Below are 26,507 nucleotides of genomic sequence, written 5' to 3' on the forward strand. Positions count from 1 at the left end.
AAAAGGCCAAACAAAAAAAAGAAAGGGACAACAATCACTTGAGGAGAGAATGGGTTATGGGATCGCTCATTTTAAATCTCAGAAACTCTATAAATTGATTCGTTTTCATTGTAAAAAGCAAGAGGCAAAGAGCAAGAGACAGAAAGCAAAGTGTACCGTGTAATAGAAAAGAGTTTTTTTCATAATTTCCTTTGTCCCCTTGTCTCTCCCCTCTCGACACCTCCTTCACAGCTTCGTGAGAGTTATTTAAACAAGTTGCTTTTAGAGCGAGCGTCTATTTTCTGCAAGTTTGCATCGAAGGGGATTGTTATTACAACAAATTGGTATGAGAGCGAATTTTATTTCAACACTCTTTAGGGGCCATTATTGAACGATTCAACTGTTCGTGAACTTTCAAGTTTGTATCTAGGAGAACGTCCAAGTTCATATGTTTTAACTGTTAAGTGATGGACTGTGAAATCTCATATCGGTTGGAGAGGGAAATGAAGCATTCTTTATAAGGGTGTGGAAACCTCTCCCTAGTAGACGCGTTTTAAAACAGTGAGGCTGATGGTCTGATACGTAACGGGCCAAAGCAGATAATATCTTCTAGCAGTGGGCTTGAGCTGTTACAAATGGTATCAGAGCCAGACATTGGGCGGTGTACCAACGAGAATGCTGAACTCCCAAGGGGGTGGATTGTGAGATCCCACCTTAATTGGAAAGGGAAACAAAGCATATCTAGAGTGTGAAAACTTCTTCCTAGCATACGTGTTTTAAAACCGTGAGGCTAACGACGATACGTAACGAGTCAAAGCTGACAATATCTATTAGCAGTATGCTTTAGCTATTCAATGGACGTTTTCAACACTAACATCAATACAAGTTCATAAATTCATCTTCAGTGGCATACATGTCAGAATGATTTTCGTATCCTGTTTATAGTGTTTCATCATCGTTATGTGTTATTTATATATTGTTTGGACTGCCAAGATCAGCATAGTACTTAATGATCCATCCTTTAATGATTTTAACCTCTGTCTCTCTTTGTTCCACCAACCACTGTGGATCCGTTTCATTTGCTCGTAAAATGTCCAAACAATGAGATCCTGGAAAGTTCAAAACATGTCAGCTCAAAAGAACAAAGCTTTGAAGTTAGAATTTATGAGCCTGAATCAAACCATTAGGCGTATGGAATGCAAGGAGACTGTCAGATAAGTTATGCAACACTCTGCATTCACAAAAAGAGATAGAGAGTTGAAGTAAAGCTGATTGTTCTTTATGTGCAATAAATGTTGGAGCTTTCGTTTTCGTTTACCCGCCGCTGCTATAAGGGTCCCTGAGTCCATTGGAGAAAATGATGTTGCTGCCAAATCTCTTAAGGATGACTTTTATGTCCTGAAATTTGAAGGGAGACAAAGAAATTGTGAGATTCTCGTCAGTTGGGGAGGAGAACGAACTATTCTTTATGAGCGTGTGGAAACCTCTCCCTAGTATACGCGTTTTAGAAACCTTAAAGGGAAGCTTGAAAGGGAAAGCTCAAAGAGGATAATATATGTTAGCGGTGGGGTTGGACGGTTACAAATGGTATCAGAGCCAGACACTGGGTGATGTGCCAGCGAGGAGGCTGATCCCTGAAGGGGGTGGACACGAGGCGGTGTGCCAACAAGGACGCTGGGTCCCGAGGGGGGTGGATTGTGAGATCCTATATTAACAAAATTGCCCGCTTCACGGGTTCGAGTCTCGAACGAGTGGTTAGTAAGCTAGGCCAAGGCGCCTAATGAAAGGCAGTTGAATGGTTGAGTTGAGTTGAGTTGAGTAGAATGTGGTCGGGAAGGCAAGTAAGTTATAGAGGTTTCTTCCAAATAAAGACACTCTTCAACCGCTTTAGGTTGGATTGATCAGATTTTTCTAATTATCAAGTTTTGTCAGTTTTATAGATTGGAAGTTAAAGCTTAGAAAGTGGATGGAAAATTCAGCACCGATGGTGTTAATATAACACATGTGGAAGCAATTTGGATCTTAGGCACTCTAAGTATATCAATTATAATAAATTAGCTAGCATGTTCTAAAGCATTAAAACTCAATGGGTTTGAATACTAACCTTTTGTAGTTTGAATTTCTTTTTCCTCACGACCGGTTTCGAACCACCACTAGTGTCTTTCCTACTATTCTCCGACCTTAAAACGAGATTGTGGAATCCAGTGAGTGACTAAATTGAAAGGAATTTAGTATATGTAAAAGAGAGAGTTTTGAAAGAATTTCTCAAAGTTTTTCCATAAGAATTTTCATGTACCTTGATCACTCTGTTTATAGAGTCATGATTTGCATCTTCAAGCAAATTGGAGATTAACAAATTTCGACACTCAAAATTCCACTAAAATTTGTGGGATTATGTGGCAAGCATGCAAGAGTTAACCAAATTTTGACACTCAAAATTCCACTCAAGAATTTGTGGAGGTTAGTTGAAAAACATGAAGTTTGGTTAAACCAAACTTTGACACTCAAAATTCCACTCAACTTTGTGGGATTAGGTGGCAAACATGCAAGTTCTGTTAATCCATATATTGACACTCAATATTCCACTAACTCAATCCCGTGGATTTTTCCTAAGTGAAGTCAAGATTTTGACTTTCTTTATTTTAATTCAACAATTAATTTAAATAGTTAATTTCAAATCAAAATAATATTAAATGATTAACAATTTAATTAATATTTAACATTAAATCAAATGCCAATTCCGACACATATTGATTATGAATCCCTATTCATAATTAAAATATTTAAATCTTATTCAGCGTATATTTCCTAATTTGAATTCGAACACTTCGAACTCACTAATCACACTGTTCTAAGGTTTAGTCTGATATGAGCTAGCAGGGAGACCTAATGGACCTATAGATCATGGGCCCCAACGATCCGAGATTAACCGGCTAAACTCATTAACCTTGATAACCAACATTCGTTAACTACTAGGACACTCCACTATAGCCTAATAGTTGCACTCCCCTCACTATAGATATATTTATGTCCATTTGATATAACCATGATTAGTAAGTCGATCCTTTAGAGGTTGTTCGTAACTAGAGTTTGGTCCATTTACCGTTTTACCCTTAAAGTTACTTCTTGTTCCTTAAGTCCCACTGATCCTCTAATGAACAATTGTTTGTGGTCCAACCACCCAACCGAATCCCTCTTGGGCCAATGAGAGGGTGGGGCCCCTTGTTCAAGACCTAGAGTCAGTACTTAAGGGAACAACTTCTTTACTATCCCTAAAAGCGGGTAGGAGTGAATTCCATCTTACACCCTATGTCCCAAGCTATTCTCTCAGTCTTACCCCTGATATGGGAGGCTTCTTGAGTCGGTGAACTCGGGCCACTCTCACCCATGCAAATCTAAGGATAATTCCAAATAAATAGGAGTTCATAGTTAGCTCAGGATTAAGATCAAGTTACCTAGGTCATCGAATGAAAAAAAAAATCAGTCTCAATAATAAACGACATTATAAAGTGAGAGTGGTTTTCTTTATGGTCCGATCTTATGCAATACTCATTGGTCTCGTTTCCTCTTGTAGATCCATTTGGAACCAATAGGTTTTACCTCATCTGGTCGATCTACAAGTTCCCAGACTGAATTAAAGTACATTGACTCAGCTTTGATCCACTGATCTCTATCTTAATCATTCATTGCTGTTTATAGGTCAATGGATCCTCAACGCTATCCTCAGGTATGATGACCTATGTTTCTACCAAACCCAAGTAACTATCGGGTTGAGTTATAACCCTCCCACTACGTCAAGGCATTCTCAACTCTTGAGAAGGATGTGATTGACCACAAGTGCCAGCTTCATCAACAACTCTTGTTGAAGGACCAGCCTGATCAACAACTTCTTTTGTTTTATCAGTTGGAAATCTCACTCAATACCAGTTTGCTGCGAGGTTGATGATTTCTTATGTGGTCTTCCTCTAAGAATGTAGCATTTGTTGATACAAAAACTCTATTTTCTTGAGGGTCATAAAACAGACCGTCTTTCGTCTTTTTGGGGTATCCTACGAGTAGGCATAATTTTGAATGACGTTCTAATTGCTTGGGGTTTTGCACCAACACATGTGCTGGGCATGCCCAAATCCTAAAGTGACGTAAACTACATTTACGCCCTCTCCATAACTCATAAGGTGTTTCTGAAACACTCTTAGAAGGAACCATGTTCAAAATGTATGCAGCAGTCTCCACTGCATATCCCCAAAACGAATCAGGTAATTGAGCGAAACTCATCATAGACCGAACCATGTCTAACATAGTTCTATTTCTCCTTTCTGATACACCGTTCTGTAGAGGTATATCAGGGGCTGAGAGTTTAGATGTTATTCCATGTTCTATCATATAGTCCTGGAATCTAAAGTCCATATACTCTCCACCTCAATCTGATCAAAGTGTTTTAATAATTTTTCTTAATAGATTCTCAACCTCAATCTTATACTCTCTGAACTTTTCAAGAGCTTCGGACTTGTGATGCGTTAGGTAAAGATAGCCATACCTTGAATAATCATCAATAAAACTGATGAAATATTCATACCCTCCTGTGCTTTGACATTCATTGGACCACAGAGATCTGTATGCACGAGTTCTAAGGTTTCTTTGGCTCTATAACCTTTTTCGAATAAAGGTCATTTAGTCATTTTACCCTCAAGACAAGACTCACATGGAGGTAAATAGTTGTCTTCTAACTCATTTAGAAGTCCCCTTTTAACCAATCTCCCAATCCTATTGAGATTAATGTGGCTTAGTCTTAAGTGCCAAAGATAGGTATTAGGAGAAATCTTTTGTCGTTTATTTTGAGTTTCAGCTGTTTTAAACATCACAGTATTTAAAACAGCTTTTGTTTCGCTCGGTTTTAACATATATAAGTTGTTTTCTAGTTTTGCAGAACAAATATGAATACCTCTTTTGCAAATGAACACTTCATTGATTTCAAAAGATACTTTATACAATTGTTCTAATAAACAAGAGATAGATATTGATTTCTTTTTATTCCAAGAACAAAAAGTACATTATCTAATATAATGAATCTATCTCGAAAAAACAACTTTAAATTTCCTACTGATCTTGCTGTGACAACTTCTCTTGTAACAATCCTGAATGTTATCTCGCCTTCCGCAAGCATTCTCCAGGAACTAGTTTCCTGTAAAGAAAAGAAAAAGAAAAAAAAAGAACAAATATGATTAGTGGCCCCTGAATCCAGTATCTAGGTTGAGTGATCATACTCTACTAAACATATTTCTATAACTAGTAAATCATATTTACTTTGTTGTGCCTTTTCAGCTTTCTTCTCTGCAAGGTATTTTAGGCAGTCACTTTTCCTGTGCCCGTATCATTGCAATGGAAACATTTTCCGTTATCTACATTTTGAACCTTGCGTTTGTGGTCAGTAGAAATCTTATCTTTCTCCTTACCTTTTTTGTCTTATGCATCCCAAACTATTCGATTTGCATTTGAGCCGGAGTTTAGGGGACATTCCTTAGTTAAAACAAACCTGAAATCATCATTTGCAAGTATTGTGTTTAGGTTTGATTTCCTTGTTGCGTAATTGTCGTCGTTTAATTTCTCAAAAGCGAGTAATTGTACTATTGATCTTGACATGCTGAGATTTAAAACAAATTCTATTAGTGAATTGACTTCATCTTTTTTTTTTTTTTTTTTTTTTAATCCAATCAGATTTAGCAAATGTAATAATGTACCCAAAAATTATTAATTTGCAACGATACTTTAGTGAGTTAGAGTAACTGCTACTGAGGAGCAGTCAATCACTCCTTCACTAAACCAAGACATTCTTGACTTAAACACTAACTCTTAGCAATTCTTCGTAAGTGTGACCCTCCATTTTTTGACCTCAGAGATTGGCCCCAACAATGATATCAAATGAAAAAACCAAAGTTGGGAATGGACCTAAGAAATCCTATCAATTTCTGGAGTTTGCATTGTTCTGACTCTCATGTTACGACCCTCCGAATGGGTAGTTGCTCTAGGGCAACATGCAGGTGGAACATGGGAATCTCACAGTGCAACCTCGTGGTGGAGACCATAGGATGTATTGATATACTTCCTTCTTCCACTTACTATAAATACTTTCTCTATTCACCTTGTTATTGACTCATGCAAATACCTTCCGAATGGAGGCCGCTCAAAGGGTGACACAAGGCCAAGCATGAATCTCACGATGTGAATTTTCCAGAGAGCGTAAAAAGAAAACGATGTATCTCATATACCTTTTTCCTCCCACTAAGTAATGTAGACGGTTGGGTATACTTATTACTTAGGTATATTTCGGCTAATTAAATATAACCTAAGTCTAGGTGATTTTTCCAAGTATAACATTTATATTGAATTTTTACCTATGATGTCTTGGTGATTTTTCATTTTTTTAAAAAATCCTTACATCACTCACGCATGCTCATAAAACTGGGCTAACTAAGCTCAATTACTGGCCCGATCTCAAGGTAGCAGGTGTTCCGTAAACCGTCAACTTAAGTACCTCCAGCCTTAGACAAGATCGTGCCAGGTGAGCTTTCTTGTAACCGCAGTTTTACAAGATATCGACCTATTTTAACTATTAAAATTGATCGCACTTGGTTGTTAACCCTAAGTGAGCATGCATTTATCTTTGTTATAGATTTTAACATCTATCTCGTTTTATGACGTTGCAAATAACCTATAACATGCATCTAACATGCTTTATATAACTATTATATAATCATACATTTCATGCAATAATATAACAATTTATATCTATCACTCATGGAACCCTATAACATGCATACTATACATTATAACACTTATAACATACTAGTAATGCATGAAATATGCTTAGCCTATGGTGGGATTTTAAATCTATATGACATACTTTATGCATCTACATTTTCTATTTAATTTTAACATACATTCACAATGCATAATTAATTAAACACACTAAAGTGGATTGGTTTTGGCATTTTAATTTAAGCAATTAACTAAATTATTACATTAATAATTAAAAATAACTTGAACAGCTCCTGAGGATCACGAACCGGTAAAACCAACCCTTAAAAATGTTGAACCGGACCCCAACCAGCAGAAAAACACCCAAACTGCCTCTTTCATCTTCTTCTTTGATTCAGCTTGCTTTTGTTTCCATTATCGATTAATTACAACCTAAAATGAACTCTAATGACTCCATAAAAATTACAAACCTTTCTTCACTCATTAAAGCCCATACACATTAGGCCAATTACAGCCCATACACATTAGGCCAATTACAATAATTTTATCAAATGGAAGCATAAAAAAAATGTCAAAAACCATAAACATCCACTTGAGCAACCACAAAATTTCATTCATGAAATGGTACTCACATGCTCAAATTAATGTAAATAAAGTACCTAAAACTTGCTCTGATACCAATTTGTAACGGATCGGATAAAAAAAAAAAAAACAGTCATCGGTAGAACCGAAAACTCCGGCAAACGCTGGAGTTTTCGTTCGCGCAGGACCACAAAGAGTGGCTAAAGGGTGGGTTGCAAGGGAACCCGACCTTGACCTTCAGCCACCCCAATACAACCTGCAAAAAACAAAAAAATAAAGAAAAACGAAGAGGACAGAGAAAATCCGATGAAACTCCGGCGAGGCCAAACCCTACGAAATCGACGTCAAAACCTCCATTTTATGCAACAAAAGTAATCCCAGAACCTTTTACACAATTCAGGGGTAGATTTAGACGAATCCTATACGTTGAACACCATCGGCAAGGGAGACGGAACGTCGAATTTCTAAACTTCTCCAGATCCGGGAATGTGAGGCCTTTACAAACCAAATCAATACCAAAAATGGAGTTAGGGGGAGGAAGAGACTCGGGAATGGAGGAAAAAGGAGGGAAAAAGAACGTCGAAAAGACGTTAACGAGGAGAGAGAAAAGTCACCAAAAAAATGCACAGGCAACCAAGAAAGAAGACGAAGTCCGATCAGAGGGCCGGATCCCGCAACTCGAACCGAACCCAATCACCTTAGGTCAGCCCAGTACCCAACAATTCCCGCGGCCCAGTCGCTTCAGCCTAAAACGCGTAAGCCCAGTTACGGCCCAACCCGACAGCCTCGACCCAAGACCCGCAAGCCTAGTCCAACGCCAACACGCCCAGCCCAGCCCACCTACACTTTTCCTTCAGCCCGGGCCAACCTGTCACCCGCGAACGACCCGAAACCCGCGAGCAATTCGATAAACCGCGCCTTGACCCAAGACCGCTGCAGACGCGTCGCCCTCTGGTTGTGCCACGTGGCACGTCTGCAGCACGACTCCCCTCGACTTTGGTGGCTTATTCAGCTCGAGAAACCTATTTCCAACCCATTTGTCACCTTTCCGACCCTCCCAAACTTAGTTTCGGCCCTGTTTAAGGTAAAATAGATCATTTTAAGGTCGTATTTCACAAATTCAAGTTGGAAATTAATTATGTTTGTGAAATACTAACGAAGGTGACGAATGAACCAATAGGAACCAATAGGAACCAACCACCAACGGAAGCGTAGAACGTTCACGAGGAGCTAGGAGCTTACGTTTATATTCTAGGGAGTACTTCGGCTAAGGCCTACCAAGTAAGTGGCTCACCCATCGTAGGTTACGCGTTAATTGCTGTTTGTTGGCATGTGCCCGTGGATTCGCACGTGTCATTAAATTGTATGCTAGTTTGTTGTGCTTAAGAACGTAATCATGTGAACGTGAATGTATGCTATGTATTCTACTTAGTTTGATGTGATATGTTATGCATGTGACGATATGTTGTTCTTGAATGATTATGGCATGATTGTATGGAATATTTGAATGTAAACAGCATTCAAAAGAATAGAAGAACGTAATCATGTGAACGTGAATGTATGCTATGTATTCTACTTAGTTTGATGTGATATGTTATGCATGTGACAAATTTTTCTTTCTCCATAACGATTAGCGAAATAAATAACCTTCAAAAGAATACAATTATTCAATCAATAAATGTATTAAATTATTAAGAAAAACAAATTTCTTTCTTGAAAGAAGAAATTTCATTCAAAAGAATAGAAGAACAAATTCAAAATAAGACTGTCCAGTCTAAAATCAAAACTTTACAAACTCAATTAGAAAGAGAAGTTTGTTCAAATATCCCAAATGCCTTTTGGAATAGGAAACAACACATAGTTGATCTTCCTTATATCAAAGCTTTCGAGGAGAAAAATATTCCTACGAAAGCCCAACCTATTCAGATGAATAAAGAATTACTAACATTCTGCAAATCAGAAATTAATGATCTTTTGCAGAAAGGTCTTATTAGACCATCAAAGAGCCCCTGGTCATGTGCAGCTTTTTACGTCAACAACCAGGCAGAAAAGGAACGTGGAGTCCCGCGACTGGTAATTAACTACAAACCCTTAAATAAGGTTTTGGAATGGATCAGATATCCAATTCCAAAAAAATCAGATTTAATGCACAAAATTTCAAATGCAAAAATATTTTCAAAATTTGACATGAAATCAGGGTTTTGGCAAATCCAGATTTCAGAAAAGTACAAGTACAAAACGGCTTTTAATGTCCCTTTCGGACAATACGAATGGAACGTTATGCCATTTGGGCTAAAAAACGCTCCATCCAAATTTCAAAAGATTATGAATGATATTTTCAATCCTTTTCAAGACTTTTCAATTGTTTATATTGACGATATTCTGATTTTTTCTCAAAACATCGATCAACACTTTAAGCATCTTCAAACATTTTTGACAACAGTCAAAAGAAACGGTTTAGTTGTGTCTAAACCCAAAATTAAACTTTTTCAAACAAAAATCCGTTTTCTCGGATTTGAAATTCATTTGGGTCTAATTAAACCCATTCAAAGGTCCATTGAGTTTGCCTCAAACTTTATAGAGCAAATTACAGATAAGACCCAACTACAAAGATTTTTGGGATGTCTCAATTATGTGTCTGATTTCCTTCAAAATATCAGACCCATTTGCAAGCCGCTTTTTGAGAGACTAAAAAAGAATCCAAAGCCCTGGACTGAAGAACACACCAAAACAGTCCAAAAAATCAAATCCCTTGTCAAGTCAATTCCGTGTTTATCGCTGATAAACCCAAGGGCTAGTTTAATAGTGGAGACCGACGCATCCGATATTGGATACGGAGGAATCCTAAAACAGTCCCTTGACAAGAAAGGATCCATTGTCCGTTTCCATTCGGGAATATGGAATTCTACTCAAAAAAATTATTCAACAGTAAAGAAAGAAATACTTTCAATAGTACTTTGTGTACAAAAATTTCAAAGTGATTTAATTAACAAAAGTTTTGTTATCAAAACCGACTCAAAGGCATCTAAATTTGTTTTAGAAAAAGATGTCAAGAATTTTGTGTCTAAACAAATTTTTGCTAGATGGCAAGCCATTTTATCTTGCTTCGACTTTCAAATTTTGCCTATAAAAGGGATCGAAAACCCCTTAGCAGATTACCTCTCAAGAGAGTTCTTACTCTCAAAGAAAAATTCTCCCTAACCAATCTCCATCTCCCAGCAATGACCGGAAAGAAAGTGATCGAAAAATTGAAGAAGCTAAATGCTTCTTCAAGCACACCTACTCCAATGACATCCGACAGCTATGCAATGGATGCTGGTTTCACATTGGTGACCAGATCTAAAGCAAAGCTTTCTCAAAAACAGGCGGAGGTTATCACTCTGACGAGGCCTTCAGCCTCTTCAACACGGCCATCTGCCGTTACTCCATCGAGACCCACTGTCTCTTCCACTTCAAAGGGACCTTCTGTCCCCTCGACCTACTCGGACGCAGTTGTTCCCGTTCGTTTTTGTCCAGTTCCTGAAATCAAAACCTATTTTAAAAAATCTGTGTCTATACCAGAAGCTCTGGTAGAACCAGAATACGACGACCCGAAAATCGGCGAAGTCGTTAAAAAAGCATATCCATCGGGATTCTTTTATATCCCAGAAGATCTTCATAAAACCAGAAGGTTTTATGAATTCATTCTAGTCGACACAAAGTCCGTTGAAATTACTCATATTCCGAGTCGCGATGATCCTTCGAAAATCGCGTATTCAAAATTAAAAATTTTTAAAGTCATGAATCCGACGTATTGGAATCAAGATCCATACATGGAAAAGACATTCTCAAAACCTTTTGTTCCTCATTCTTACTCATACAGAGACTATCATATGGCATGGTTCAATGTCATTTGGTATCAAAATTACGAGCATTCATGGTTCATTCAATTCTGCCAGAATGCTCATAAAATTCATTACCCATTTTGGTTCATCAAATGGTGGAAAATCTTTGGATCAGCCAAAGATATATTTCCAGTTCCAATACAAGAATCGTTCCACTATTTCGTTCAAAATATATTCAAAATCCCATTTCCATTGACCATGCGCTTTTGCGTATATTTTCAAATTCCTTGGATTTTAACTTGGAATTTTCAAATTAAAGAGACCGAAGACCAAATAAAACAGGTCTTCAAAACTATCAAAATCAAATGGTGGGATAAATATACTTATACCCACGCAAACATCAAAGCGGTAAAGGTCTGGCTATCTGAGAATGGTCACCTTCAGGATTTATCCAAGAAGAAGACCTCCGAATTCCTTAATTCAAAGTCGAGGCTACTCGCAGCATTAGCCCAGACAACTTCGGAAGCTGATTTTCAAAAGCTTCTCCAAGAAGCCACATCAGTCGGTTCGACGTCTTCTCCTTCTATTATAAAGGAAGAAGATGAAGACACGATCTATGATATCAATGATCCATTTTTGGATTCACAACCACCTTTGTAGATATCATCATCTCAACGACTGAATAGTCGTTAAAAAAAATAAATTAAAAAAAAAAATTCCAAATCCGTGAATGGAATATGTTCCCTGACATATTCCATTCAATTTTCCTTCTTTTGGCACCTTGACTATTTTGGTTTTTCTTAATGTACTTTTTCTTATTTCATCATTTCATAAAGAAATTGATGAAATATTGATGAACGTAGGAAAGAATGTAAATACATCTTTGTACATCTATGTAAAAACATGTATTAAATATATTAATTAAGCTAGGATGATAGAGCTCATGTAAATCGTAAGGACTCAAGTCATTAAGCTGAGAGAACACTCCACTGTAGCCTAGTAGTTGCACTCCCCTCACTATAGATATATTTATGTCCATTTGATATAACCATGATTAGTAAGTGGTTTCACAGGTTGTTCATAACTAGAGTTGGGTCAATTTACCGTTTTACCACTAAATTTACTTCTTGTTCCTTAAGTCCCACTAATCCTCTAATGAACAATTTGTTTGTGGTCCAACTACCAAACCGAATCCCTCTCGGGTCAATGAGAGGGTGGGGCCCCTTGTTTAAGACCTAGAGTTAGTACTTAAAGGAATATCCTCTCTACTATCCCTAAAAGCGAGTAGGAGCGGATTCCATCTTACACCCTTTATCCCAAGCTATTCACCCAGTCTTACCCCTGAAATGGGAGGCTTCTTAAGTCGGCGAACTCAGGCCACTCTCACCCTGAAAATCTATGGATAATTTCGAATAAACAGAACTCGGGCCATCGAATGAAAAAATAGGTCTCAACAGTAAACGAAATTATAAAGTGAGAGTGATTTTCTTTATGGTTCGATCTTATGCAATACTCATTGCATAGGACGCCCCCACTCACGTGTCTCCACATGTACAATTTAGTGATCACATTGTTTATATCATATACAAAAGTGGGCCGCATTCATACTGTCCCTAGGATAAGGTACTCAACCTTATCCCTATACTATAGATCATTTTGATTATATACTTGAACTTGATCCACTCTTATGTCTCTACATATAGTTCAAGTAATCATAATATAGCCAGAATATTCTTAGTTTATTGGATTTAGATTAATGATCGTAAAATTCACTTTATTCAATAATGATCTTTATTCAAGTAATCAATAATAACTTTATAGAAAATAGAATATGTTTTTGTTTACAAATTATGAGTTTTAGGACATAAAACCCAACAAGCACTAAACCGACGATTAGTCCAAGTTTGTGCCATTGAAAAAGTCTTTTCGAAAAACATTAAGTTCATATCTTGAAATGACTTGATACTACCAGGTTGATACAGACATTTTCTTTTAATATAATTTTAAAATAGTTAAATTTATATTTGTTATATTTGAAATCATTTTGCAACATGTTTTTTATTATAAAAAAAAAATGAGAAAATTGTTTTTGATCAAGTTTTTAGTATGGGTGGATTTGAATATAGATATTTTATTTTTTAAGATTTGAGAAATTATATTTTTTGCCTTGATAACTAAAAAAAGTATTTTGTGATAGGAAATTTTTTCATTAAAAATATTTAATTTTAAATTAAAATAAGAATTAATATTTGGAGTTTGAAAAACTTAAGAATTTAAGTACAACTAAATTGGAACCAAGCTGTATTGCAAGTGTCTTATTGTCGTTTAACAAGGTTGTTTGTGGCATCGTCCTCCTAGTGCAGGAATGGCTAGCATATTCAAATGAGGATCGACGGTAGAGAATGGTGACACGTGGCACGACTAGGATTAGAGTTGCTCCAACTTTGATGGAGGAGCCTCCTAGAGAGACGATGACCTTTGGACTCGCGTGAAAGTACTAAAAGAATTCTCGAGTTGGCAAAATCATCCATAATCATTACAAATTAGAAGGTTAAAAGAGGGTAGGATCGTCTTTTTAAATTTTTCTCATTACACCCATGCCCTCATATGAAGGATAAAAACCATTTTTCTACTTAAAAAAAATTTGGAATTTATAATTTCAACTCAACTTTATTTTAGTTTATTTTTTAGTTTACCACGAATTATTATATAAAAGAGTCAATTTTTTTAATAATTTATAAAAGAGTTGAATAAATTTTATTTCAAGGGTATGAATTTTGGAATTAAAAAACAATTGTGTGCATTTCACAAAAACATTAGGTAATAGAAACAATTTATTTTGGACTTCATAAATTTGTGTATATGTAATCTAAAGATTAAGAAAAGTATATAGTTCATCCATAAATTAAATTGCTAATACGAGGAAAGGATTAAAAACTTGAAAAAATAAAAATAAAACTGTAAGCCAACTAGAAGTAGCTCTAGAGTTTTTGGAGGTGGAATTAGAAAAGTAAGCTTTTTCTTTTTCAAATTCTTTGAATAAGGTTTCTAAATCCACTCATTGTATTTATTTCGCTAGATTAATCAATAATAGAGATTACATATATTATCTCAATCGTCCATCATTGTATAATAAACTTTATATGCATAGAAATTTGGACGAGAAGAATCAGTAAGACACCTGGATGGATGAAGATAAACGAATCTCACTATTAGTCTCATTTTTTTGTCTTTATTGTCATCTAATTCGTCATAAAGAGTAAGCACGAATCACTTTTACAATAGGCGCATGACACATCGGACACTTTCCTCTTGCTTCGATCAACTCATTAGCACATTTTAAATATGTGCACATGTGCCCGCATCTATAGGTTGTAAATGAGAAAATATAAGTTAAATGAAACTTGGAACTAGAGAAAAACACACAAAAATGGTCTGAAAATTTGGTGGAACTACGTGTACAACAAAGCATTAATATCGTTATCACAGCATATACAACAAATTCCTTTCCTTACTCGATCCCATTTGGGTTCTTCGTCTGACAAACTGTCTTCAAATATCTCTATTCAAGGACATTACATGCAGTCAAGTCAGTCCAATGACATCTGAAAGTGATATCATATAAGTGATCCGAACACTAAAAAATATCTCATCCTCCCTCCACCCATGCTAAATAACCATTTGAGTTTCAGTGGTCGAGGGCAGGAATCACATTAAAAAAAACAAAAGTCCATGTCTAAAGTATGCACCTATGCAAATCAAGTATCATGCTCTATCTTTTTTTTATGGGGTGGGGTAGGTTCCACAGGCAGCTTGTTCAAATCTAAATGATGTAATATATTAAAGAATTCAGGTGCATTGAGAATGAACGCAAACCTTCTGAACAAGCTGTTCGGTTCAGTGCAGAAGAAACTTCTTGCTTAATTGAGCGCTGCAGCTCAAGTTGCATGTCATGCATGTCTCCAACATTCTCTGTAGGTTGTTTATCCTTTGTTGCAGCCTAGACATGTCGATCCTCAAATCATTAATGATCTCCAAGTCGTGTAAAATTCAGCAACATCAAATTTAAAAGAATAGTAATAACAAGAAAATAAAGAACGAAAAAAAAAAGATGACCATATTATCCAACAACCAACACTGACTTCACCTAATAGACAATTGCAATTCATCAATCGTTTACCATTGATATTTGCATGTTTTCCTATCTCTTTTATTTACATTGATCCAACTGATTTCACCCAAAAAGACAACAAACAAGGGAACAATGATAAGACATACCGCTCTAAACTGCTGACGGAAATCAGGCCTTTACCAACTATCATGAATCAATTCATGATCCCAAAGTTGTCGAGGGGGCATTGCAGGTGGCAGAGGCAAAGTAAGTGGATGGCTCTCAGTAGAACCCGCTTAACCTGCAGTCTGCCTGTCGTGCTCTTGCTCTTGTTCTGCAGACGTGTAAGGGGACATCGTCTCGTCTAGATCCCCATTAATGGTACTGTGACCTCGCCTGTCTATGTAAGATCGAATTAACTGGTCAAGACTTTCTCGGAAACCACTACTAAGAAGAGTAGAGACACTTCTCGTGCATAATAAAGAAAAATAGTCCACATGTAAATTCATCATTTAGTCTGAATTCAGCAAGACATGTTGTTATATAAAAAATTTTATACCTATTTAAAAGTTCTCTGATTTCCCCATTATGCACATTATTCTCTTCATGAGAATAAAAGGTCTTCGACCTTAGTTGGATGTAGCCTCCCGATTAGGAGAGCCCTCTAACCAATTAGGCACATCCTCCACAATGATAACATTTTCATGTGAAGCTCCAGGGGCATTTTGCAAATGAATATCTCTTCTATGTGTCGTACTCGAGTATTATCCAAACCAATTAGTAGTGTGATGCTTTCCAACTGAGTTTTGTTTATATCTTCTTTAATGCTATTTTCCCATTCATCCGGTTGAAAACCAGATGCTTGCCAATCATTTGGCTCAACTCCCATACCTAGTTCTTCATTCAGTTCCTCATGAGAAGTAGATTCCAGCCGATCTACATTTTCAAGATCATTGTCTTAAAAACTTCCAGAATGATCTGATAATACTCCAATATCATCATCTCACTGGTATCAATTTGTTGAATGGAAGATTCGACATCTGGTATGCTAGTATGATCCTCGGCATCAATGTGAGGAACCTCACTGTATAAAAAATTTGTAGTAGTTTCTTGTAAAAATCTTCTCATATGTTGTCCTGAATCTTCTCTCATCTCCATCGAATTGATATCAGCTATTTGGCTGGCTAAACCACTCTCTGCAACCTGTTCTTGTGTACTTTCTACCGCATCAAGAGATGCTTCCCTACCTTCTGCAGTAATTCTTCCTAAATCAGATCTGACTTCAGTTAGACCAATGCTTTAAGAGCTTGCGTTATGACTTTCCACATTAATTGGCCTAGAACGTCCAGGAAGATCATCTAAGATCTCAAAACTCCTTATACGATTGAGGTCAGTTAGAGAATCACCATCATCATTATTGTATGTGGTGTCAGAATGCCAGCTACTTGCTTGATCTTGAACAGAATTATCCAATCTGGAGAAGAATCCTTCCCTAATAAAAAGAAAGTCAAAATATCATTGCTATTTTCGAAAGGGATAACCAGGTCAAGTTGCCAGTGAGCTTGAGTGAAAAACAACTAGCAAAAATTCAAGGTTGACACTGAAGGAAACAATACACGACTCACATTCTGAATCAAGTGAATTAGGGAGTTTTTCTTCCTCAAATCTTGACCTTTTACACTTTCACAAACTTCAAAGTAGCTTACTATTGTTCAACTTCACAACATTTGGAAGCTCCCAATCAAAAAATGTAAGTCTTCCAAGTAGGTACCAAGTTTTGGACCTAAGACTTCTTGGTTAAAGTTAACGACCCTTAACCACAATGCCAGTGATCAGATTTGTGTTTTCTTGACTATAACTAGTAATGAATTTAAGTTCAACGAGGAAAACAAACAATGTCTATCAGTGTTAACATTAATGTATAAATAGACGTTAGTATGAAGGTTTGTTAAGCTCTAGGTTTAGTTTAACCAAATTAAGACACAATAATCAGTGACCAGATAACTTTTGGATTGAGGATATACAATCGCAGATGAAATTAATCACTATTTCTCATACCTCGGTATGTCAGAAAAATCTAGTTTCCTAATAATGTAATTAACATTAAGGATGTCGCTAGACATTAGATATTTCATCTTACATGCCAATGATGATTGGAGTGGTATTGATGAGATACTCGTGGCAATTTACATGGCAGTAATTTGACACTAGTTGCCCAATCTCGAAGTTTCTCTTATCTGCAAGCAATTTACTAATGATATTCACACACGGCAGTATAGGTGTCCTGAGGTTATTCTTGGATCTAAATATTTGACTCCAACCGATAATGTGGTCATTTGCTTGCATTTGTTTTGAGTTGGCCCTTGATGATATTCTATTTGATCCACACAGTGGTGACAACTATGAAAGGGATGAGGTATGTTAGAGACTTTTTTTTTTTCTCCTTTTGTCGGTATGATTATTTTTTTCTTTCTTATACTTCTTAATGTGTAACATTTGTTAATCAAGTTTCACCTCCCCTTGGGAAGCATTGTTTCTACTCATAGTAAAGTCCCACATTTTAAATCGTTTGAAAACCACGCTCAAAAGTTATTTTTTTATTTTTTTATTTTTTGTTATTGTTGTTTGTTTGAGTTATCAATGAGTTATAATTTTATTCTTTGACACGTTTCTTTTGCTGTAGCTGTAAGAGCAGCATAATGTGGAAGTTTACCTGATACAAAAGTATTTGGTCGGGTTGTTTTTTGTTTGGTAACTGGTTGCGAAGTTTCAATTTAATTTCAACTATGTCTTACACTAAATATGCTAGGTGAATAATTTGAAAAGGTCGTCGGTTGGAAAATATAAAGAATTTTGCTATTAACTTGATGCCTTTCTTTCCGTGTTTTTAATACAATGTGGCTATTATCTCAGCTAATCATATTCCCCTTAGCTCGTAGGATAGTGGTAGTATACATATGGTACTTGTTTCTTAATTTTTTAAAATAACTATATGTATATCATGTTGACAACACTGATATACATGTTCTGGGAACAGAAAAACAAGACTTTGCTATGAGTATCAGCTTATTACATGGACCTTCTCTTCTCGAAGTTGTAATTACTACTATTTATTTTATTTTTAGGATCATTTCGCATTGATGATGGAGCTTCTTGGAGTGATGCCTCGCAAGGTAATGTTTACATACTTACAAATACCATGTCGTCTTTTTATTATATATTTGAAAAAATTTCACTTATTTATATTTTTCTATTTCTTAAAATATCGGGCACAGATTGCATTAGGTGGTTGCTATTCAAGGGGCTACTTCAACGGATATGGTGAGTTGAGGGATATTCGTCAATTGCGCTTGTGGCCTCTTAACAAGGTGTTGTCTAAGAAGTATGATTTCAGCGAGCAAGATGCTAATGATTTGGCTGACTTTCTTGTTCCTTTATTGGATTTTGCACCTGAAAAGAGACCACGAGCAGCACAATGTCTCAGTCATCCGTGGTTGAGTTATGTCCCAAGTATTCTTGAATCTTCTGTATCAACCCATCAAAATCAATCCAAAGATCAGGACGCTTCAACTAAAAGAAGCGAGAAGGACGAGAGAGAAGCTATGGAGATTTAAATGGAAATCATAGCTATTGATGGAACTTCGAAAATGACGTCATCGAAACAGACATGACTAGAAATGGCAACGTACGCGATCTCAAGCTATGTTTCGTGCAGTATAATCGTGGTCTATAGCTCAGGTTTCCATTGAAGTTGGAAACATATTCATGAACCACATGGATTCAGTGTTGTCCTACATGTTATCCGAAGCAATCATCATATTTTGCTTCAGTGAGGGTCAACTAGCATTCGTAGGCCCATCTCGAGCAACTTCAAACGGTGGATTGTTTTGACAGAGTGCGGATTAGAGCATGGTTTCCATATCTTTATAAACTACCAATATTTCCAGGTCTCTTGTAGCACAACTTTGTGGAACAGAATTTCTTCCTCAAACTTTGAACAGATATAAAATATATTTTTGGTGCTAGATTCTTGCCAAACTTTGAACAGATATAAAATATATTTTTGGTGCTAGATTCTTGCCATTTTGTTTATTGTAATGTTTTGCCACTACCCGGTCTTCTATTTAAAAATTAACTTTTTTTTAGATATTAAAACTTTTTAGATATAAAATAATCGGGCGGCCCAAAAGGGGATGGAGGATACCTGGCTCAATCAACGAAATGAGCATCTGGTCGAGTGTCAGAGAAACTGGGCAGCCGGGAAAATTTCAAGCCATACGAATACGACACTTCCCTAAAGACAATCTTATAGGGAAGCGGAGGTTGAAGATGACTGCAAGTCCATAACCTAATCGTATTCTTGACCCTTGAAACCTGTCATGGAGCTCGCCTCGAATTCCGACCTTTTAGAAGTGGAATTGGAGCCAGACCTTGAACATGTAGAAGCTGGTAATGGACTTGTCCATTGTCACAATCGCACTTTTGCAGTAGCGGGATAGCGACTGTGCGACACTTGTTCTAACCAAGTGAACAAATCAGTGATGTAAATTTCAGATTTTGTGGACGATATCGACATATGCTCGAACCTCAGGTCATGTTTGAGAGAAATACTCTAGAAAACTTGAGCGAGGTAATATGCTAATTTATTGATATTTTTTAAAGTTGTGGATCTATTAGACACAAAAGTGAGAATTCAAAAACTTACCAACTACAATTATTATTAATATTAAATCAATTTTGCCCTTTTTTAGACATAACAGAAATACTAATTTTTCATTTATCACCATATTGAACTTATAAACACATGAAAATGTTGGCACATCCATGAGAATTTGAAAACCCCCCAATTCTTATTCTTGTTGACTTGACCCAACTTAGCAAACTACCATTTTTTCAAAAAGTTATTTTTATTGCTAGAGAGAGGCATCTTGATGATTTAAAGTGAAGAAGAATTGACCATTTGGGGAGAGGCCATATTCTTTGACATAATGGTTTATGGATCCTTATAAGATGGCTATTGTGTAAGCCACTTGTAGTGATAATGAGAAGTGGGGTTGAATGAGAACAGGCTAAGAAATCCATAAAAAAAACTTAAGCATCTACTATTGAGTGGAGCACTTCAATAATGGTTTCGGTGCATGCTGTTGAAACCACTTTGTGAGGGTGTCATAAAGTTCTAAACCCCTTCCTTCGGCCCTTTTTTCTTTTCATACAACTTCCAAGAATATGAGAAAAGCACCAAAATATCCACCTTTCTCTTTAGGGGCCATTATTGAACAATTCAACTGTTCGTGAACTTTCAAGTTTGTATCTAGGAGAACGTTCAAATTCATATATTTTAAGTGTTAAGTGATGGACTGTGAAATCTCATATCGGTTGGAGAAGGAAATGAAGCATTCTTTATAAGGGTGTGGAAACCTCTCCCTAGTAGACGTGTTTTAAAACAGTGAGGCTGATGGTGATACGTAACGAAACAAGGCGAATAATATCTTTTAGCAGTAGGCTTGAGCTGTTACAAATGGTATCAGAGCCAGACATTGGGTGGTGTGCAAACCAGAATGCTGGACTCCCAAGGGGGTAGATTGTGATATCCCACATTAATAGGAAAGGGAAACAAAGCTATCTTATAAGAGTGTGGAAATTTCTTCCTAGCATACGTGTTTTAAAACCGTGAAGCTAACGGCGATACGTAACGAGTCAAAGCTGACAATATCTATTCACAGTATGCTTTAGCTATTCAATGGACGTTTTCAACACTAACATCAATACAAGTTCATAAATTCATCTTCAGTGGCATACATGTCAGGATGATTTTCATATCCTGTTTATAGTGTTTGATCGTCATTGTGTTGTTTATATATTGTTTGGACTTCCAAGATCAACATAGTACTTAGTGATCCATCCTTTAATGATGTTAACCTCTGTCTCTCTTTGTTCCATCAACCACTGTGGATCCGTTTCATTTTCTCGTAAAACGTCCAAACAATGAGATCCTGGAAAGTTCAAAACATGTCAGCTCAAAAGAACAAAGCTTTGAAGTTCGAATTTTTTAGTCTGAATCAAACCATTAGGCGTATGAGACTGTCAGATAACTTATGCAACACTCCGCATTCACAAAAAGAGAGAGCGGGAGTTGAAGTAAAGTTGATTGTTCTTTATGTGTAATAAATGTTGGAGCTTTGGTTTTTGTTTACCCGCCGCTACTATAAGGGTCTCTGAGTCTATTGGAGAAAATGATGTTGCTGCCAAATCTCTTAAGGATGTGTTTTATGTCCTGAAATTTGAAGGGAGACAGAAATTGTGAGATTCTACGTTGGTTGGGGAGGAGAACAAATTATTCTTTATAAGTGTGTGGAAACCTCTCCCTAGTAGACGCGTTTTAGAAACCTTGAAGGGAAGCTTGAAAAGGAAAGCTCAAAGAGGATAATATATGTTAGCGGTGGGGTTGGTCTGTTACAAATGGTATCAGAGCCAGACACGGGGTGATGTGCCAGCGAGGAGGCTGAGCCCTGAGGAGGGGTGGACACGAAGTAGTGTGCCAACAAGGATGCTGGGTCCCGAGCGGGTGGATCGTGAGATCCTATATCAGTTGATGAGGAGAAAAAAAACATTCTTTATAAGGGTGTGGAAACCTCTCTAGTATAAAAACCTTGAGGAGAAACCCAAAGAGGATGATATCTGCTAGTGGTGGGCCCCGAATGGGGTGGATACGAGGCGATGTGCCAGTAAGGACGCTGGGTCGAGGGGGTGGATTGTAAGATCCACTAACAGAATGGTCGAATGAACCCCGAAGGGGGGTGGATATGAGGCAGTGTGCTAGCAATGACGGTGGGACTCGAGGGGGTAGATTGTGAGATCTCACATCGATTGGAGAAGGGAACGAGTGCCAGCGAGGACGCTGGGCCTCGAAGGTGGAGTGGATTGTGGAGTCGCACATCAATTGGAGAAGGGAACGAGTGCCAATGAGGACGCTGGCCCCAGGGGAGGGGGTGGATTGTGAGATCCCACATTGGTTGGGGAGGAGAACAAAACATTCTGTACAAGGGTATAGTTTTGAAAACTTGTAGGGGAAGGGTGAAAAAGAAAGTAAAAAGAAGACAATATCTAGGTAGATTTGGGCGGTTATAGTTAGTTCAATAAAGTAAATAAAGAAAAAGAGAGAGGTGGTTGAAGTGCATACATGGCCTCCATAGGTGGTGACCCAGTGAGGCCTTGGAGACACACCATATAACTCACCCAGTGAAGCCTTGGAGACACGCCATATAACTCATTGCAGTAATCTATGATGTTTCCAAGCTCAAAACTGTATGCTGGAAACATAGTATCATTGCCTGTGCTTAATTGCATCACCATTTCACGCATCTCTGAGTTACACACACAACACAAAATCTTCTTAAAACGTCCTAGAAATGAAGCTTTTCAAAGTTCAATGCATCCCACATCGGTATTCGTATAATAAAAAGATTACCTACCACCTCCATCCCACATCGGTTTTAGTTTCATCTCTAGGCTGATTCTTGTAGCAGGATAGATTTCCTTTATAAGCAAACACTCCTGCAGCAATTCTGCCAACCATACCACTTCCAGATGAAGCTCCATCAATGGCATCACAGATTCTAGTGACTAGATACCTTGGTGGGTGGTCGTATTGGGCTGTGACGGTATATATAAACCACAAGTAGTCTTCCAGCTGAGAGGAGTTCTTCAGAGGACTAAAACAAGAACAACTGATTTGAAGCACAAGCTTCATTAAATTTGGATATGAGGAGCCAAGAATTCTAATACCTGCAGCTTTTGAACTCTTTGCTAAGAATGGAAAGGCCATTAGGGTTGGAAGCAATTTTTTCAATCTTGGACTAGGAATCCCGAATGGTTTCATAGCAACTTTCACTAACTTCCTGCTTTCCAACTGACGTGAAATCTCACAATTTTAAACGAGAACCGACTTACTTCCACCATATTATCCACCAAGAACAATCACAGGAGAATCTTTAGCATGCAACTTCTTTTTAATATGTATAAGAACATCAGCATAATCTGCTATTACTTGAGCAAAGTTGAAATAGCCTAAAGTGCTTGCATTCTTCAATGCTACCTCCCTTGATCCAAAGGGTATCGATTTTCCATAATAACGATGCTAAAAAAACAAAACAAAATCATATAAACCCTCCAAAGCATTAGATATGAACCACACAAGAACATGAAAGCTCTTACCTCAATATAAACAAGAAGAGCCCCAAACTGAGCAGCATTATCAGTCAAGAATCCTACAACGTTCAAATCTTTATCCAATGGACCTTCAGCTCCCAAGTAGGCAAGAATTTCTATCTGTTGGACTAAGCCTTGGGATTCTGTACTGTGTTGCAGAAACACAGGCTGAAAGGATGAGAAGTAAGCAAGGAAGAAGCATCATGGCCGAGTGTTTGGTTTGGTTTGGTCTCCACAAACAAATATCTCCTTTATATAACAAAAAGTTGTCCGGTTCACGAGTTCGGGTCTCGAACCAGCGGTTAGTAAGCTAGGCCAAGGCGTCTAATGAAAGGCAGTTGAATGGTTGAGTTGAGTTCAGTTGATTGGGGTCGGGAAGGCGAGTAAGTTATAGAGATTTCTGCCAAATAAAGACACTATTCAATAGTTTCATTCATAAATATGCAATGAAGCTGTTGTCCTTATAAAAAAAATTTGCTTATTAACTAACGAAGCTGTCAAATTATCAACCCCAACAACACTTATTAACTAATACAATAAATTTTTTTAGTTGAATTGATTTCAATTGATTGGGCAACTCAATATATGTATATATAATTCGATCGTAACTAAAAATGTATATTTTAAAATTTATAATAAAGTCGAGTTGGTTTAGTTCAACCCAAGAGTTTCAGGAGAACCAGTAAACCAATTCAATCTATAAAATTTTTATTTATTTAAAACCGTATAAATTAGGTTGGATTGATCCGATTTTTCTAATTATCAAGTTTTGTCTCTTTTGAAGTTTGGAAGCAAAATCTTAAAATGTGGATGGAAAATTCAGCACTGGAATTTAAAAAGTCTTTTGAAAAAAACATTAAGTTCATATCTTGAAATGTCTTGATACTAACATGTTGATATAGACATTTTCTTTTAAGATTGTTGGGTTTTATGTCCTAAAACTCATAGTTTGTAGACAAAAACGTATTCTATTTTCAATAAAGTTATTATTGATGTTTATTCAACAAAGATTGTTATTGAATAAAGTGAATTTTACGACTATTAATCTAAATTCAATAAACGAAGAACACTCTGACTATAGTATGATTATTTGAACTACATATAGAGACATAAGAGTATTTCAAGTTCAAGTATATAGTCAAAATGATCTATAATACAGGGATAAGGCTGAGTACCTTATTAAATCAATTTACTAATAAAATTTTCTTTATATCACAGCATGACAAGCTCAATAGTACAATTACTCGCTTCTGAGAAATTAAACGGCGACAATTGCGAAGCTAAACACAATACTTATAATTGATGATTTAAGGTTTGTTTTAACTGAGGAATGTCCTCCAAACCCCAACTCAAATGCAAACCGAACAGTTCGGGATGCATATGACGGATGGACAAAGGCAAATGACAAAGCCCGAGTGTAAATTTTAGCCAGCATATTTGATGTTTTGGCTAAGAAACACGATGTCGTGGGTACTGCTAAAGAGATTATGGAATCTCTGAAAAGGATGTTTGGACTACCGTCCTTCTCCCTTACACATGACGCCATAAAATACATTTACAACTGCCGTATGAAATAAGGGACCTTAGTTAGAGAACATGTTAGACATGATGGTCCATTTCAATGCGGCAGAAGTAAATGGAGCTATCATTGATGAGAAGAGCCATATCAATTTTATCATGGAGTCTCCTCCGAAGAGCTTCCTACAGTTCCGTACTAATGCGATGATGAACTAGAATATAACTTAACTGTTCTTCTCAATGAGCTACAGACTTATTAGTCTCTCTTAATGAACAAGGGACAAGCAAGAGAAGCAAATGTTGCTGTCTCTAAGAAATTACTACGAGGATCGTCCTCCAAAAATAAGTCTTGTCCTTCAACTTCTAAAATGTTTCGATAAAGAAGAAGGATAAGGGAAAAAATAAGATTTTTACTGATTGCAAACGCAAGGTTCAAAATGCAGATAAAGGAATATGTTTCTATTGCAACGAAAACGGGCATTGGAAAAGAAACTGCCCAAAATACCTTGCAGAGAAGAGGTATTCATATTTGTTATGCAAAACTAGAAAACAACTTATATATATTAAAACTGAGCGAAACAAAAGCTATTTTAAATACTGTGATGTTTAAAACAGCTGAAACTCAAAATAAACAACAAAAGATTTCTCCTAATACTTATCTTTGACACTTAAGACTAGGCCACAGTAATCTCAATAGGATTGGGAGATTGGTTAAAAGATGACTTCTAAATGAGTTAGAAGACAACTCTTTACCTCCATGTGAGTCTTGTCTTGAGGGTAAAATGACTAAACGGCCTTTATTTGAAAAAGGTTATAAAGCCAAAGAAACCTTAGAACTCGTGCATACAGATCTCTGTGGTCCAATGAATGTCAAAGCACAGGAGGGTATGAATATTTCATCAGTTTTATTGATGATTATTGAAGGTATGGTTATCTTTACCTAACGCATCACAAATCCGAAACTCTTGAAAAGTTCAGAGAGTGTAAGATTGAGGTTGAGAATCTATTAAGAAAAATTATTAAAACACTTTGATCAGATTGAGGTGGAGAGTATATGGACTTTAGATTCCAGGACTATATGATAGAACATGGAATAACATCTAAATTCTCAGCCCTTGGTATACCTCTACAGAACGGTGTATTAGAAAGGAGAAATAGAACTATGTTAGACATGGTTCGGCCTATGATGAGTTTCGCTCAATTACCTGATTAATTTTGGGGATATGCAGTGGAGACTGCTGCATACATTTTAAACATGGTTCCTTCTAAGAGTATTTCAGAAACACCTTATGAGTTATGGAGAGGGCATAAAGGTAGTTTACGACACTTCAGGATTTTGGGATGCCCAGCACATGTGTAGTTGCAAAACCCCAAGAAATTAGAATGTCGTTCAAAATTATGCCTATTCGTAGGATAACCTAAAGAGACGAAAGGTGGTTTATTTTATGACCCTCAAGAAAGTAGAGTGTTTCTATCAACAAACGCTACATTCTTAGAGGAAGATCACGTAAGAAATCATCAACCTCGAA

At 36.8% G+C, this 26,507-nt stretch overlaps 1 protein-coding gene and 2 pseudogenes across 1 annotated transcript; 1 reads left to right on the forward strand and 2 right to left on the reverse strand.

The window, feature by feature from the left end:
• Positions 1 to 948: 948 nt before the first annotated feature.
• LOC111784534 (uncharacterized) lies at positions 949 to 23,652 on the reverse strand (annotated as a pseudogene).
• LOC147794688 (uncharacterized) lies at positions 14,392 to 17,375 on the reverse strand (annotated as a pseudogene).
• On the forward strand, positions 17,579 to 18,866 carry LOC111784530 (uncharacterized). Its single transcript, XM_087126547.1, has 3 exons — positions 17,579 to 17,668; positions 18,378 to 18,425; positions 18,528 to 18,866. Exons 1-3 carry the CDS (start codon positions 17,579 to 17,581, stop codon positions 18,864 to 18,866), a joined length of 477 nt encoding a protein of 158 aa, XP_086982673.1.
• Positions 23,653 to 26,507: the final 2,855 nt, after the last annotated feature.

Source organism: Cucurbita pepo, chromosome 1, assembly GCF_057944985.1.
Source record: "Cucurbita pepo subsp. pepo isolate OVF chromosome 1, ASM5794498v1, whole genome shotgun sequence".
Taxonomy (NCBI): Eukaryota; Viridiplantae; Streptophyta; class Magnoliopsida; order Cucurbitales; family Cucurbitaceae; genus Cucurbita; species Cucurbita pepo.